Source organism: Corvus brachyrhynchos, unplaced genomic scaffold (genome assembly GCF_000691975.1).
Source record: "Corvus brachyrhynchos isolate BGI_N302 unplaced genomic scaffold, ASM69197v1 scaffold408, whole genome shotgun sequence".
In the NCBI taxonomy this organism is placed as follows: Eukaryota; Metazoa; Chordata; class Aves; order Passeriformes; family Corvidae; genus Corvus; species Corvus brachyrhynchos.
This window is the reverse complement of record NW_008239759.1, coordinates 362,842-377,491: the sequence shown is the minus strand read 5'-3', so window position 1 is coordinate 377,491 and position 14,650 is coordinate 362,842. Positions and strand designations below refer to the sequence as shown.

Here is a 14,650-nt window from a genome sequence, read left to right as displayed (position 1 = left end):
TGTTGATACACCAGAAATTCTATTCTGAGGCACAACAAAACTGTATCTGGCCCACTGTCTAGCTTCCAACAGTGGTTTTCAGCAAGTGTGTGCTACCTAAGTATTAGAAATTAGACATGTAGAAACTGTTCTTCCCTGATAGGTACTCTTCAGCTGATTTAGTAGTTTCTGTGACTTCTACTACGCATGTTTTGCAATTACCTAGTACACAATGGACAGGAAACTAAAACCTGGAAAATCTATCAACAGCAAGACAGAGTAAGTCTAATACCTTACTACCATGAAAACTGCCAAAGAACGTAACAACACAAAAAGAAAGGTTATCCAGACACTTCCTTTTATTAGGACACTGAAACAGTTTAATGTACAAATGCTTTGTGTTAGTTGTAAATATTTCCTCTATTTAAGCAGCATTTACAGCTCTGTACATTTACATGTGTACTTCTCTAGTCATCTTAAGATGCAAGACACTTTTGCGGTAGCAACTTCATAGATCAGTGAATGCCAACACTCCACAACCCTGTTTAAAATAATAAAGTCCAGATGGAGTGACAGAAAGGAGACAGTACACCATTCTGTGCATTGACTGGGTTCATATTTCAAAAGTGGAAAAAAAAAAAAGTTACTCAGCCATACATCTCTTTCTTTCTTAATACCCTCCTTATGCATTTCACCTCCTATCCAAAAATAATGATTACTATAATAAACAGAAAAGGCATCTGTAGTTTTTCCTGTAAAAACCACAAAACGACACAAATAGCAATCATTTATTTTTAAATATTCAAGGAAAATAAATCTCTTTGTTTAAAATAAGTATATATATATATATCACATAGACATGTTTCTTCAAGCTAAAATATCTTCAAAGTATAAATGCTTTCCAGTCTATCCCACATATTGCAAAAAATTGCTTCCATCAAGACAATTTCAATAAATGGCCAGCTTTTTACAGTTAAAATGCCTTCCTTCTCAACTACCAGGTATTAATCTTCAATTAAAAAAAAATTAACAACATTTATTTTTGATCACAAATTAAAATACTGGATCTATTATCCACTTAGCTGAAACTCTGTTCCAAATATCTGGCAAAGCAAAATACATAAATTGATTGAAATAAAATTTATTTTCAAAAGATACTTTGAAGTTTGGGATAAGGTCTTTGTGTTTGATTCATCTCACAGTATCCCACTCAATACCTTTCCACTCAACTCCAGTCTCATGCTCACATCTGAAGAAATGGATGGAAAAATCCCACTTCATCCAAACATAACTACAAAGTAACTAACACAGATTTGTTCATATATCTATCAGCCAAGAGCACTGGGCAGTTAAGCACCTTAACAGGCTTCTGATTTTTCAAATGTCAGACGTTTAATCAGAATCACGTGCTGTCTCCCTAACCCCAATCAACATTTTTCCCCAGAGCCACCCATTTCTTCATCTGCTTGCCATGTCAGAGACATTTATCAAAAAACTCAAAATGAAGAGGAGCCAGACATGCTTAAACTGACCAGGAATATTCCTCTCCACCAGTTACATCTCGTAAGTGTCTTTATTTCTCACAGAGACCATACATATAACCTGTCAGTAAAACACACACTACAACAGCACTTCAACTGCTATCAACCAAGGTATTCACTTTACTGTGATCCAAATGCTTCTTTCCTATACACTGGCAAACAGTAAAAAAGGACAAAGGCAGTTTTACCAATGTTTTAATGGTGGGTATGTGTTTGTCAAATGAATCAGATTATGGCATCTCTTAGCAACATTTCTGAACTTTTATTTCATCAGAACCAATTAGTCACAGCTTTGAAATTGCTAGAAATTTCACTCTGCTTCTTGCTACTTTAGTTGTTATCACTGCATTTAAAAGCAAAAATACCCAACAAAACAAGAACAAAAATAACAACACAAATCCATTTATCTAAAAATTATTGCTAATTCTCTAAGCACAACAAAAATTCCACCCCATTTGCAGACAACCTAAAATAAAATGCGAGAATTAAATATAGATTTTGCCACCTAGGATTTCAATGGCAATTGTTATTTGCTTACCTTCCCTTTGCTTTATCTTAACTCCAAAACTATTTATTTGCTGCACTTGAATCAAAGTACCTCATTTGTTCCAAGTTTATACATCAAAGGCTTGACTTTACTCGAATATGCAGGTTTCAATTATCAAACCAAAAATGGCTCAAAAGCTCAAAGTAGAGCGATAACAATTTCCATTTCTCACAGTCTCTGAGGGTCTTCAAGATGACTGTTCGGCACTTCAGTTCCAGTCTGTAAAATGGGAGTCAGTTCATTCTGCACATTTTTTTTTCTTTTAAATTGTTGGCTTCTCACTGGCTTTTACTCACAGTTAACAGAGAAAACATAAATGTCAGTGAAATAGGAATACTCTTTCACATTGGGATGAAGGCTTTTCTACATTGCACAGATACTGATTTGACTATTTCAAATGTCAAGGAACAATCACAAAAGTGCCCCAACACAACTTTAGATATTCTATCTGAATGTACACAGCTGAAAAGTTTTGAAAGCCAGCATAAAAACAGTCTCTATGAACTGGAGGCAACATAGACTATGCTCACGTAATGTAGAATATTCAGCAATATATGGTCAACCATATGTTGCATTGCTACAAAATCCAATTGCATAAGTAAAAATCTAAATCAAACATAATTAACTTTGTATTTAACAATGATGTTTCTCAAAAATAGTCCTGTAATCCTTGTAGTAGCAACCAAAAAGGCACATAAGTACAAAACAACTCAACACATATTAGGTAGAATACAAAATTTTTAGACAGGCATTCTTAAAGCAAAATCTTGAAATAAAAAGCTGTATTTTTTGTTTTATAAAAAGGTACATACTTCCTTACCAGTTTCCTGATTGAAGTAAAGTGTCCATATGTGCAATGTCCATCTGTGCTTACTTAAAATCCTGACAGCACAACCTTCAGGTACTACTATCAATTTACTTGGGAATTTTATGTGCAAAGATTGAGTTGTGTTTCAGTAGTATTTGTACCATCTAAACTTTTGGTAGCTATCTGTGAGTCTTCCCTTCTAAGGTATAGATGTTTAAGATAAAACTAAGCACACATCATTTTTGTGTTTAAAAGCAGTTTGACTAAGCTAGTATTTAGCTGCTGTTTCAAAACCTTGGTTCATTTTCCATGTTGCCTATTACTCCTCTTCAAGACTGGTACAAAGCTCCCCTATCTGAACATACTGCATTGGAATTACATAAGTTTCACAATTCAGAGGTTTGAATTTAGATATTTTAAAGTTAATAATATGAAAAACCTCACCCATAATATCAAACATGCATATAATTACACATGGAATGCTGGAAGCAAATAGTATTTGATATGAATTTACTGGTTAGACAATAGAATTCTCTGGCCAGGCTTTCTTAAAACCTGGCTGCCAAAAATGGTTAGAGAAAGATATATAAACAAAAAGAGCTGAAGTTCTTCCCTCCTATAATTCAATAATAAATGACATAATATAGCACAAAATTATATCTTAATGTGTTATTTTCTTCCTTTTGGAAGAAGTATTAGGAACAGTGTATTTTCATCTGGAAGGTGGGGAGGAATAATTCCTTGAAACTTATTTGAAGTTTCCACATTCTGAGAAAATGCAGAGAAAACAATACATTTTACATGGTTTGGGGTGAAACTGAATATTCATACACATTTTTGAGAATGTTTAAGGGTTTGAGGAAATAAATTTAAAACTTTTTATATTAAACATATGAAAGAGTCATGAATGCAACAGTGATATCCCATTTTAAGTAATGCTAATAAATGGTAGAGTTTGAACTGGAACAACACTGTGTTATTCAGCAACTCCAAAATTCAGCATTCTTCCCCTCACTGCATTTGTACCACTCTAGAACAATTTTGGTAGTCAGATTTCAATGCCATCAGTGGAAGAATCTGGAAGTCACTGTACAGTGTAAAACACTTATCCTGATAATGTGGGGAAAGAGGAATCCAAAAACAGCCGTCTAATTCAATACAGACTGTGCAGCTTCCTTAAGAAGTGATGCAGCTTTGTCCAGTTCTTGTTCTGTTTGTTCCACTGTTATCACTACTCGAATACTAGAAAAAGAAAACCAGAACATACACAGTAAACTTTAGTCCTAGACTTCATAGGGAAATTATTAGAAATTCAAATTCAACCAGAAACAAGACATACGACTAAACAGACGTGGTCAAACTACTTTTTTGCCCCCGCTCTGCTACCCCGCCATACACATTGCCGAAATCTGTTATATTTTTTACCTACAGAGGTGCAGCTCATGGAAATGTGCCTGCTAACAGGCTACATGCTGATCCCCAAGATACAGGTAGTTTTGATACATTTATTTAATGGTACTAGCAACCTGTAACAGTCACTGAATATATGCATCAAAAATGGGGCCTCTTCCATTTTTTTAAGAACCAACTATTTAATCCAGTCCACTGAACAAAACTCCATCTTTGTACGAAAAGAGATGGAGAGCCATACACAATAAAAATCAAGTAACACAGTAACTTTCTGCTAACCTGGGTGGAGGAAGACATTTTTCTTCTTTCTCCAGATAGCGAGCCTGTGTTAACGCAATACCACTATTCATGCACTACAAATAAAGGAAATACAGCAGTCATCCTGGGAATTTCTGATGGCTTATCTATTTGATCACCAAATACATATAACTAGCTTTTATTAATCTAGTGTCAAGATAAATGCAAGTTCTTTCCCAAATGGAGGTTGGGAAGGTTGTGCAAAATCATTTCTAATTTCAATACAGCTTTAACACATAAAACAGTTTATGGTGCAGTGTCTTTAGTTTTCATCTCCATGTAATCAGGCAAACATACCGTATTTATCAGGCAATTAAATCATATTTAAGCATATTTACAAGGAAATTAACTTCAGAATTTCTTTGTTGTGTAGTCTTGTTTATCTGCCACCTGATATATAAACCTTTCCATTAACCCCCACCTCCCCATGTGGGACAAAGAGAACCAATATGTATTGAAGAAGGGAAAAATACTACATATAGAATATGAGATTGTTCACACATAAAAAACACAAGTTCACAAACTCAAAGAAGCAAAGGTTGACCTTAAATGGTTAAAGTGCACCTCCAGAACACAGTTCTTATTAACATTATAAAAGTTGTCTAAGCAACAGTTTTATATGCAGATTTGAGCACTGAAATAGAGAACAGGAAATAATTATTTCCTGAAGTAAAAAGTCTAATATATCCTTTCTAATCCAGAGCTACAGACCTAACTATTGGCAGCAAGAAATGGTGAGAAGATGATCTTTAATAGAGCAGTATTATCAGTAAAGAAACTGAGGTTCTTTCAGTTTTTTAAGTTACCCAACAAGCCTCCCTACCCTTCCTTCATTATTAACATTCAAAGTCAATGATATATTTTAATTACTATGGGGACACTTACATAATCCACAACTCTTTTGAGTAACTTCACATCATTCTCTCTAGATCCACAGCTCTCCTCCAACTGCAAGTGCAATGCTGGAGAAAAAGATTCTCCCACTACTTTTAAACCAGAAATCCTAAAACAAATAAAAAGGCTTTGATGTACATCCTACTTGAAGATGTGTTGAAATTCTAGATAACAAGTGTTTCCCCTTTCTAGGTGGTGAGTGAGAAAAGATGGATATTTCACTTTACTGATACTAATGCAGACAAAACATATGTGCATTTCAGCTTGCATTACACAAAGATAACAAAACTTGTCAAGCGAATGTTTTTATTAAGGAGTTTCAGTACATTTGTATAACAAGAGTTACTCATCCTTTTGCAAAAAGAATTAATCATTCAAAAATTCTTAAAGAATCCTTATGAAGATATAAGAGCAATGTCTGTGTTAGGCCTGTAAGTTGCTGATAAAAACCCAGCGAGCTAGGTCAAGTCTTTCGAGTCTACACTAAGAACAATAATAAACTTTTTTATCATTTAAGGGATAAGAAGGAGCAAAGGTTTTGCTTGGAGGTTTTGAAAGATTTGGAAAGATTTATGATTTTAAATTATTTCCTGTAGAAAATCTTTACAGCATCATCTGTCACTTAGTCAGAAGCTCCTCTAAAATTAGTTATATGACTTAGAATTGTTCCCTAAACTGTACATAGAAACAGGTGTTATTTGGGTTTCTAGAATTTGACTGAATGACTGCCATTTGATTGTCATTGTCCTGACACATCACACACAATCAGGACTGAGTTATTACCATCCAAAAATCTGTATCCAATATCCAAGCAAGACCTCTGGTCCCCAAAATTAACAGGTCATATAAATGCATATCAATTATGAGGTGTAATTTTGATTTCTGGACTTTGATAAGCTTGCTTAACACACCTTTTAAGAAGACTGGGATAATTTCATGGTAGTATGATTTCAAAGAAATTAGTATAATTAATCATGCATTAGAGATTTTGTATGAGTGTTTTTAAAGGTTATTAATTTCTGGGATATGCAACAGAAAATTATTCAGGAAGAAGAATTGTAAAATACAATTGCACAATTATTGCACATTAAATGATTGTTGAGTATCACAGCAATTTCTGTATCTTTCTAGTATCAATACCTGACAGGAAAAAAAAAGCAGTTAGTCAGTATAGTCGTGTTTTAAAACAGCATTGTGTTAGGAAATTTTAAACCTTATTTTTCAGATAAATTCTAGCAATTTTCTATGTGTCTCCGGAACAACGGGTAATTTTTTACTATTTTAATGTTCAAGTCAAATATGTAAGAACAATATTGTATTCAAGGTGACTGAAAGGTCCACTGGGTTGTCTGAAAGAGTATCTGCTAAGCTTCATTCCAAATGCTTTTATTTACACAATTTTCAAAATGCTTTATCAACACTTTGTGTTGCTGAGAGCTACCACACTCTCCTGAAGATTTTAATGTGTAAGAGATTGCTGACTTCCTCACTAGCCTTAAGGTATAATCTCACTTAAAAACCTGTGAGGGATTTAAAAAACGTGGACTCTTTTTAGTAGCGTAACAGACAGTTGGGAAAGAATACTATTCCTCCTTTAATACATACATAATTGAGAGTACATATCCCACGCTAAGCATCTGTAAAACCAGAAACAGATTTGGACAAGAAAAGTTCTTTAAAGTTGGCATTATAAAGGCATAGCCAAATAAAAGCCTAAAAAGCCCCAAACGCCACACTTACCCCTGTAAAGCTTTGTGAATTCGTTCGCATTTAGCCCGGAGAGTCTGAAAAATGTCTACATACAAAAAAACAACAAGAAAACAAAACATTACAAAAAAATCCAAAACAAAACAGAAAAAGAAAAGGCTTAGATTTCCTGTTTCTACTTTCTATTTCTCTAAGATTTCAAATATAGCATCTGGAATCAAAGGTATGTATATCTCTTAAACTACTAAGTCTCTTTACTACTCTTCTTAATGTTCCCGATTCCCACTTCTGCCAGGAAATGACAAGCTTTTAAGTCCTGACAAATGCACTACTTCCCTTTATCTCATTACTCCAGCTGCATATGGAGCTGCTGCTGTTCATGACCATATGGAAATGATGACATAAACACTTTGTAATGGGACTGAAATGGCAGGTCCAATTTATAAATATCCATAAATATCTATTGCCATGCAGGTGCTGCTCATTGATCCTATCCCCAGTTCACTGCAGATTCCTTAAGAGGAAACTGACTCCTGGATCTCCAAATCGTGGCTCCTTTCCTTGGTGAAGGCTAAACCTACACTACACCTAACAGCCCTGTAACTTACTCTTAATTTTTTCTTGATTCTATTTCACTTCAGAGGACTGGGCATGGGCTACCCAGTAATTTTCATTTATTTGTCACAAATTAAATACTGCATCTCTGCAGATGTCCTCCAATCTGTTGATGCAAATGAAGGTTAAAACCTTCAATACACAATTTGGCCAATTTTGTCCTCATGTGCCTCTCAGCCCGTCCACTTCCTAAAAAAAAATAAAATGAAAGTAAAATTCCTTCCCAGATTTTCCAGTGGCAGGGATTTGGCAGCGCTGTGGCCTGGGTTCAATTCCCGGTCAGGAAAAAGATTTTTCAAGGCCAGGTTGGATTAGAGTCCTGGTCTAGGTGTCCCTGCTGATGACAAGGGTGTGGGAACTAGATTATCTTTAAGGGCTTTTCTAGTTGACTCCTAGAGCAGAAATTTCTACCTGCCGACTTTATACAAATGCCCTGTATTTGGTCCTGCAAAATTGCAGACAGTTTGCACCCTGATCATTCCTGAGACTCTTGCCTGAATGCTTAACTAGAGAAGGAAAAAAACCTAATTATATAGTGCAAGTGGAAAGGAGAGGGTTGTTCAGTCCTGAGGAAATATATTACCATTTGTTTCTATTTAACCTTCTCTTCATTTGTGCTGAAGGAATGTTTTTAGGGAAGAGGCATATCACTGATCTAAGCAGCAGAATAAAAATTTCTTATTTGCTTTTTAAAACCACCCGTGTCCCTCTTAGCCTCAAATAACCAGCTTATTTTCAGCTGTAAGAAGGAAAGGGAAGGAAAGACTGAAGAAGAAAAGCAGAGTGGGAAATAACATGAAGAAAACAACATGCATGCAAAATTAATTAGCAAAAAAATAAAGAGGACATCAGAGTAAAAAGGTGAGGAATAAAAGTAGGGAGAAGTTCAACTTATTAGTCTGGGGTGAATTAAAACTGAAGGACAACATTTTCCTGAATTATGTACCTGGATTATCTTCCATAATATTCAGAGCCTCAATAGCAGCAGCAGCTAACAAAGGAGGTAGGGAGGCAGAAAAGCAATAGCCTTGACCAGACAATCGCTAGGGGAGAAAAGGAAAAAAAAAATTTTTTTACAGTAATGTAGACAATGTTTTAAAAAGTAATTCATGTACATATAAACAGCCTCTCCTCCACACCTACAAGTACATGTAAGGATTTCAAAGCAGGTCTCCAGTTCATCTACAATATTTCATAGAACCAGAGTGTTTCTGTATAGAATCAAATACTGCATAATCATCTATATCATACTTGCTAACTGAGAGTAATAACTAACTCTTATATATAAGTAACTAATAGTGCCAGACTATTTAAAAAGAGATCTGTCTTACCTGATGATCAATAATAAAAGATCTTCCGCAGCAAAATCCACCAATAGAAGCCAGTGAATTTTCCATGTTTGCACTAATAAGATCTATATCATCAATCTGTCAGTTAAATCAACAAATTATTAAAAGATGCTTTTGATTGCATCAAGACCATTTATAAGTTAACCTATTAAAAATATATCTTGTTTCATATTACCATGAATACTAGGGAAGATCTACCAAACTACGACATAATAAAATGAAAGTACAACTGAAATAAGAATAATACTTTTGAGCAATACAGAAAGGACTTTGGGAAATTGAGATTTATGGATCTGTAAGTAAATTGCATATGATCTCCCTCTTCCAGGTATTGCAATGTGAAGAACACAAACAGATAAATTATTTAGATACTGGTGACAATTCCACAATGCACTCAGTGTGGCAGTTTCCTTTAAGAGTATAAGTTGCACTGTAGTCAGTAGAAGGTAGAATGTGATTAAAATTAAGCATAGACCTAATTAAAATAGTCTGAACATTAGAGACACAATTGTCTTGTTTCACTTGTTAGTTGCAAGTATTTTCTTTTGCCAGGCTCTGAAAGATTTTGTCCATAAATTAATTTATTGTAAAAGTCAATTAATTGGAAAGGAATTTAACATAGAAGCCAGTTAATTAGATGGCAGTTGGCATGTATCACAGTAACACTGTTTCCTTTTCTAAACTAATTTTCCCTTTTCCATGTTTGGTATTAATTGAAAGCAACAGGACAAAGGGGAAGACAGAATGATTCTCAGAATTTTTTATTTCACTTCCAAGCTGAATTCAGATACTGTCAGAATGTAGTGAGAGATGCTCCACACTAGAACACTGGCAAACAAAAAGCTCTTCTTCCTTTACCTCAGCTCAGGGGACTGTGGTAGTAAGCAGCTGCAAGGATACCATTTTGAATTTCCAAAGTACTCCTCAGCTGCATAAACACATGAAAAGTGGACCCTTGGAAAAATAGTTCGGCTTAATCTGCTGGTAAAGTACCACAATAACACCTTTGCAAGAACCACTGAAAATTTTATCCTATTTTTCTCCACTGGAGTAAAAGGCAATAGAGTAAAACAGGATGGCTATATACTGCAAAGATCTTTCTTATTTACTCCAAGACCTCAAATACTTCTGTGTCAGAGTGACACTTTTAAGTGTATGCAGCTGGAAAAGACAGTACTCATTATCTCATTGCATGTCCCAAAAAAGGATAGAATTATGCACTGTAAAAATTCTTTTGTTATCTTTGTCATTAAAGATAAGTAAAACTACTTCAAGTAAGCACATGAAAGACTGCCAAGACCTGAAAGCTTTAGGACTGCTAAAAAAACCTATATTTAAAAAAAACCCGTATTTTTAAAATCCCCGTATCTAAATGTCTACTGTACACTAAAAAACTATCTGTTAATGCCACAGGTATTAGAAAACAATTGCACAACTTGCTTCTGTACAAATCTCCATTCACAACAAAAAAGTACATACATTTATTCCAAAGTGTTCAGTAATTCCTCTTCCATGTTCTCCAAGGACTCCAAAGGAAAGGCTCTCCTCCAAAAATATTCTAACTTTGTATTTATACTTCAATTTTATCTAAAACAAAGAAAATTATATAAAATATATGTCAGAATTTGGTGACAAAATGAGAGATATGGTAAAGAAAGACAAGGACAGTATGCTGAATACTGCATAAAAGTCTGTTCTAGAATTCTGTTCTGTCATTAAGACATTTTAACAGCCTTCAAAATTATTCCTCCATGTAATACTAGAACAAGTTTCACAAATGTTCATATATTAAAAAATCCCTTTTTTTAATAGGTTCTCAAGTACTTTCAAGATGATGCATTTCCACACCATTTCTTCCACCATCTACAAGTGTAGAGCCTGCACAAAAAGCCACTTTATGCTGAACAGCAAATGTCTTCCTTGGAGTCATTATTTCTGACATTTGTATCAAGGTTTCTTTGAAACTTTATTTTTCTTTTTTTTAGATATAACCTAGTTTAACAATCTAGTATCATACAGTGTAGCTGAAAATATAGTATATTTTACAGGATAAAAACTAAGACCACAGTCAGATATTCATTTCTAAGTCTCAATAGCTTCAGAATCCTAATCAGAAGTTTCAAAACAAGGTTAAGATTTGGAATCACCATTTCACAAACACGTGAGAAAGCAGGAAGGTAAATTAAAAAACTGCACGCAGAGCTTTTTTATGTAGGCTTAATTACACATCACTATTATTTCATTAGACACATGCTTTCATACGCAGTTCAAAACGCAAACTAAAACCACTTACCAACTCTGGAAGAGGGCAAATGTCTCCTGTGTTCATATACAATCCTTCCACTACAATAAACCTTCGAGTTACACGGGCCTTTCGAGGATTCTTCAGGGAAAGATATGGTTTTACTTTATTTCAAGTGTTACTAAACCAGCAAAACTCTAAAATTTTTTTTGATAGGGAGTATTTTTTTGAAGGGAATGGCCTCTTTTTCAAATAAGCTGTTACTTAAGTTTAAACTTATTTTTTGTCTATAACAAAAGTTGAAATGCCTCACTGGGCTACTTGTCTTTTATTTATTTTGTAATAATTTCAAAGCTTTTGACTTCTACACATGATTTAAGACACAGTGTTTTGCAACAAATTATACCAATCCATTTGAACTTTATGAATAAAATACAACCAATGTAACCACAGAACAAATACTACAAATCTTGGTCTCTGTTATACTCATCATTAGTCTAAGCATTTAGAAGACTTTTCAACAAGGGTTTTGAGCACCAGGATTCACAGTGCAACACAAACTTCTTACAAGTACTGTCTTTGTAAAACACAATGCAAAAGTATTCATAACACATTACAAAGTCCTTGTCTGATCTCTGGATACAGTACAGACCATTAAAATATCTCTCACTTGTTTCTGCTAAATTTCAATTGGTATAATTTCAGTTTCGCTGTTTTAAAATGCCATTCCTCTGTTATTTACTTTGAATCTTATTGCTATTTTCTGAATAAGGATATTTAGTCACACTTCTTTCATTTTTCAGTTCTTGTAAAAAGATTCAGAAACATCTATTTGACTTTTCTGTGTGGTAGGTACCAAACTAGTCACAGTCTTGCTCTACAGGCTTTACCAACTCTAATGATATGACCTTTTCTAGTCAGTACGTCTTAGTTATACACACATGGTCTATATTAAGCTCTTGCCCACCAACTTTATGCTCACATTCAGCTGATTACAGTAAGAAATTTTAGCTAATTCAAAGCACTCTGCTCTAACAAACCAAATGTGTTACACAAATTAGTCTGAAAACCACATCTAAAAACACATGTAAAGATTATCTGACAGTATGTATCTTCCACAAGGCATGTTAACTAGTATGTTATCCATAAATTTGCTAATAATAAGATCCATTACTGATGTACACTGACGTTAAGCTGATTGACAATTTATCTACTCTACTTTTCCTGTGTCTTATCACAAAATGTGCAAACAAACCATACAATCATGATAGCTACTCAATTAATTCTTTTAAAACTAATTTAATAAGTTATCAACTTTCTGATCCTGATCCTAGTAACTGCTTTTGGGCATCCTTTTGCATTACTGTCAGAATGAGAAGCAAGCCATCAAACTGACTCAAATTTTTCAAGAGAGAGAACATCTTAAGAGTTGAATGCATGATAGGGAAAGACTAAGAAAAAAAATCAACCATATTGATTCTATAAAGGACTAGCCATTTTTGTGCTGATTTCATAGTGTGGCAATCAAAGTGGTAATTAACTTGCATGATTTATTAGGTAAATACAGTTACATAAATTTCTCAGAGATCCAAAAATAAAGCTCTGTAATAGTATTTAAAGAAAAGAAAAACATTATGTCACTTCAGTCATCTGCCTGTAAAGATATTCCCCTGCTACTAATGCTGATGAGCTCAGTTCTAAGGGTTAAGACAACAAATGCAAATAAATAAATATTTTATTTTTAAATTATCTTAATTAAATAAGCAACATTAACTGCTCAACAGATAGTTATGAAAACCAAGTAACTGCCTTTGAGCACTGCATCCATTCAATTACATGACTCAGTAAAAAAAATGTGGGGGAGGTGGGACAAAAGAGTACAAATATTTCTTCAAAGGAATGGTACCTTTTGATCTTCAGTCTCTTGTTCTTTCAACAGTCGTTCAAGGTCAGCCATATCATTATGCTTAAATAACTTGATGTTACTACGAGATGCTTGTAATCCCTTCTGAATAGCAAAGCAGGCAGCTTCATCTCTGTAAATACAGCAAACCCTTCTAAGTTTGTTAAACATGGTGCAATTATTCAAAGAAAGCTGGCTATTAGAACTGTCTTTCTTTTGAGCAGATATTTGTACTTAGCTGTAGACAAAACCAGATGGTTTAAAGCACCGTATATTTTATTTACATTTTGAAAATTCATTTCAAAGCTTCTCAATTTTATGTGTATTACAGACACTAAAAGCGAGCAAGCAGATTTTTTCTTGAAATCTACACTCATCCTTTTGTTTGTATGTGACGGCAGTTTGAGCACAGCATTCCATGGACTAGGTACAATACCACAGTAATCATCCCAGAAACCTCTCACTCCATTTGCTCTGGGTCTTAGAAAAAAAGCACAAAGATGCGCCTGTAACATTTTTTGTAGTCCTCCAAATACTCAAAACCTCCATCTTAATATCCTTTGAGAAATTATATCTCCATGTCCAAAGAACAATCCCCCCATTTTTAGTGTTGGGACAGCAAATTTCCAGCTATGATGGGCTACGCAATTTCACAGCTGCTTAGGCCAACTAATCTTGTAAAAGTGGCAGCTAAAGCAAACCTGCACATGGCAAATGCAGTAATTTCAACCAAGCTGCTTTCAAATACAGTGAGATCTTTTGTCAATGAGAAGGTGAAACAGTATGAGATAACTAAATCCAGGGTACACTGGCATCCTTGAGTAGTGTGCACAATCCTGGTCATTTGTCTCAAAAATGCTGATCCAGAAGATATCAAAGACAACCAAAACACATGATTAAATTTATGAAAGAACTTCTGTAAAGACGTCAAATAGGCTGCAAGCCTTACACTTAGAAAAGAGAGCACCAAAGAGAGATTTTGGCAGACAAATACAAAAGTATCACTGTGTTGTAGTTTAACCATAGCAGGCAGCTGAGTCCCACACTGACACTCATTCCCTGCTTCCATGGGGAAAATGCATGGGGAAAATCCCTGTCTAAAAATCAAATGCATCCATAGAAATTAGTATGTATTGTATTTGAAACAGGTATTTCTTCATATTTTTCATAAAATGTTCAAGTCAGCCATTTGCATGTCAAAGAAACACTGTGGATATTAAAGATCTAAAGTACTGTAAGAATCAGAAGATTTAAGAAAAATCCATCTTCCTAAATCCAAACCCTCTTCTTTGGCTCCGTAAATTGAGTACTGTTACATTGTTTCTCCCAGTTCTTGAATCATCCCTTCACAAAACATG

The 14,650-nt window shown here is 34.4% G+C and overlaps 1 protein-coding gene across 1 annotated transcript in view; it reads right to left on the bottom strand.

Moving 5' to 3' along the window:
- Positions 1–315: 315 nt before the first annotated feature.
- The window catches only part of SPTLC1 (serine palmitoyltransferase long chain base subunit 1), a gene marked incomplete at its 5' end in the record, with an annotated part of 32,284 nt that continues 17,949 nt past the window's right edge, over positions 316–14,650 (bottom strand). The window contains 9 exons of the mRNA XM_017742728.1: positions 316–4,117; positions 4,565–4,638; positions 5,468–5,585; positions 7,217–7,271; positions 8,745–8,841; positions 9,130–9,225; positions 10,627–10,734; positions 11,441–11,530; positions 13,296–13,425. Coding sequence (XP_017598217.1) covers positions 4,024–4,117; positions 4,565–4,638; positions 5,468–5,585; positions 7,217–7,271; positions 8,745–8,841; positions 9,130–9,225; positions 10,627–10,734; positions 11,441–11,530; positions 13,296–13,425 — 862 coding nt within the window. The remainder of the gene's footprint in view (positions 4,118–4,564; positions 4,639–5,467; positions 5,586–7,216; positions 7,272–8,744; positions 8,842–9,129; positions 9,226–10,626; positions 10,735–11,440; positions 11,531–13,295; positions 13,426–14,650) is intronic.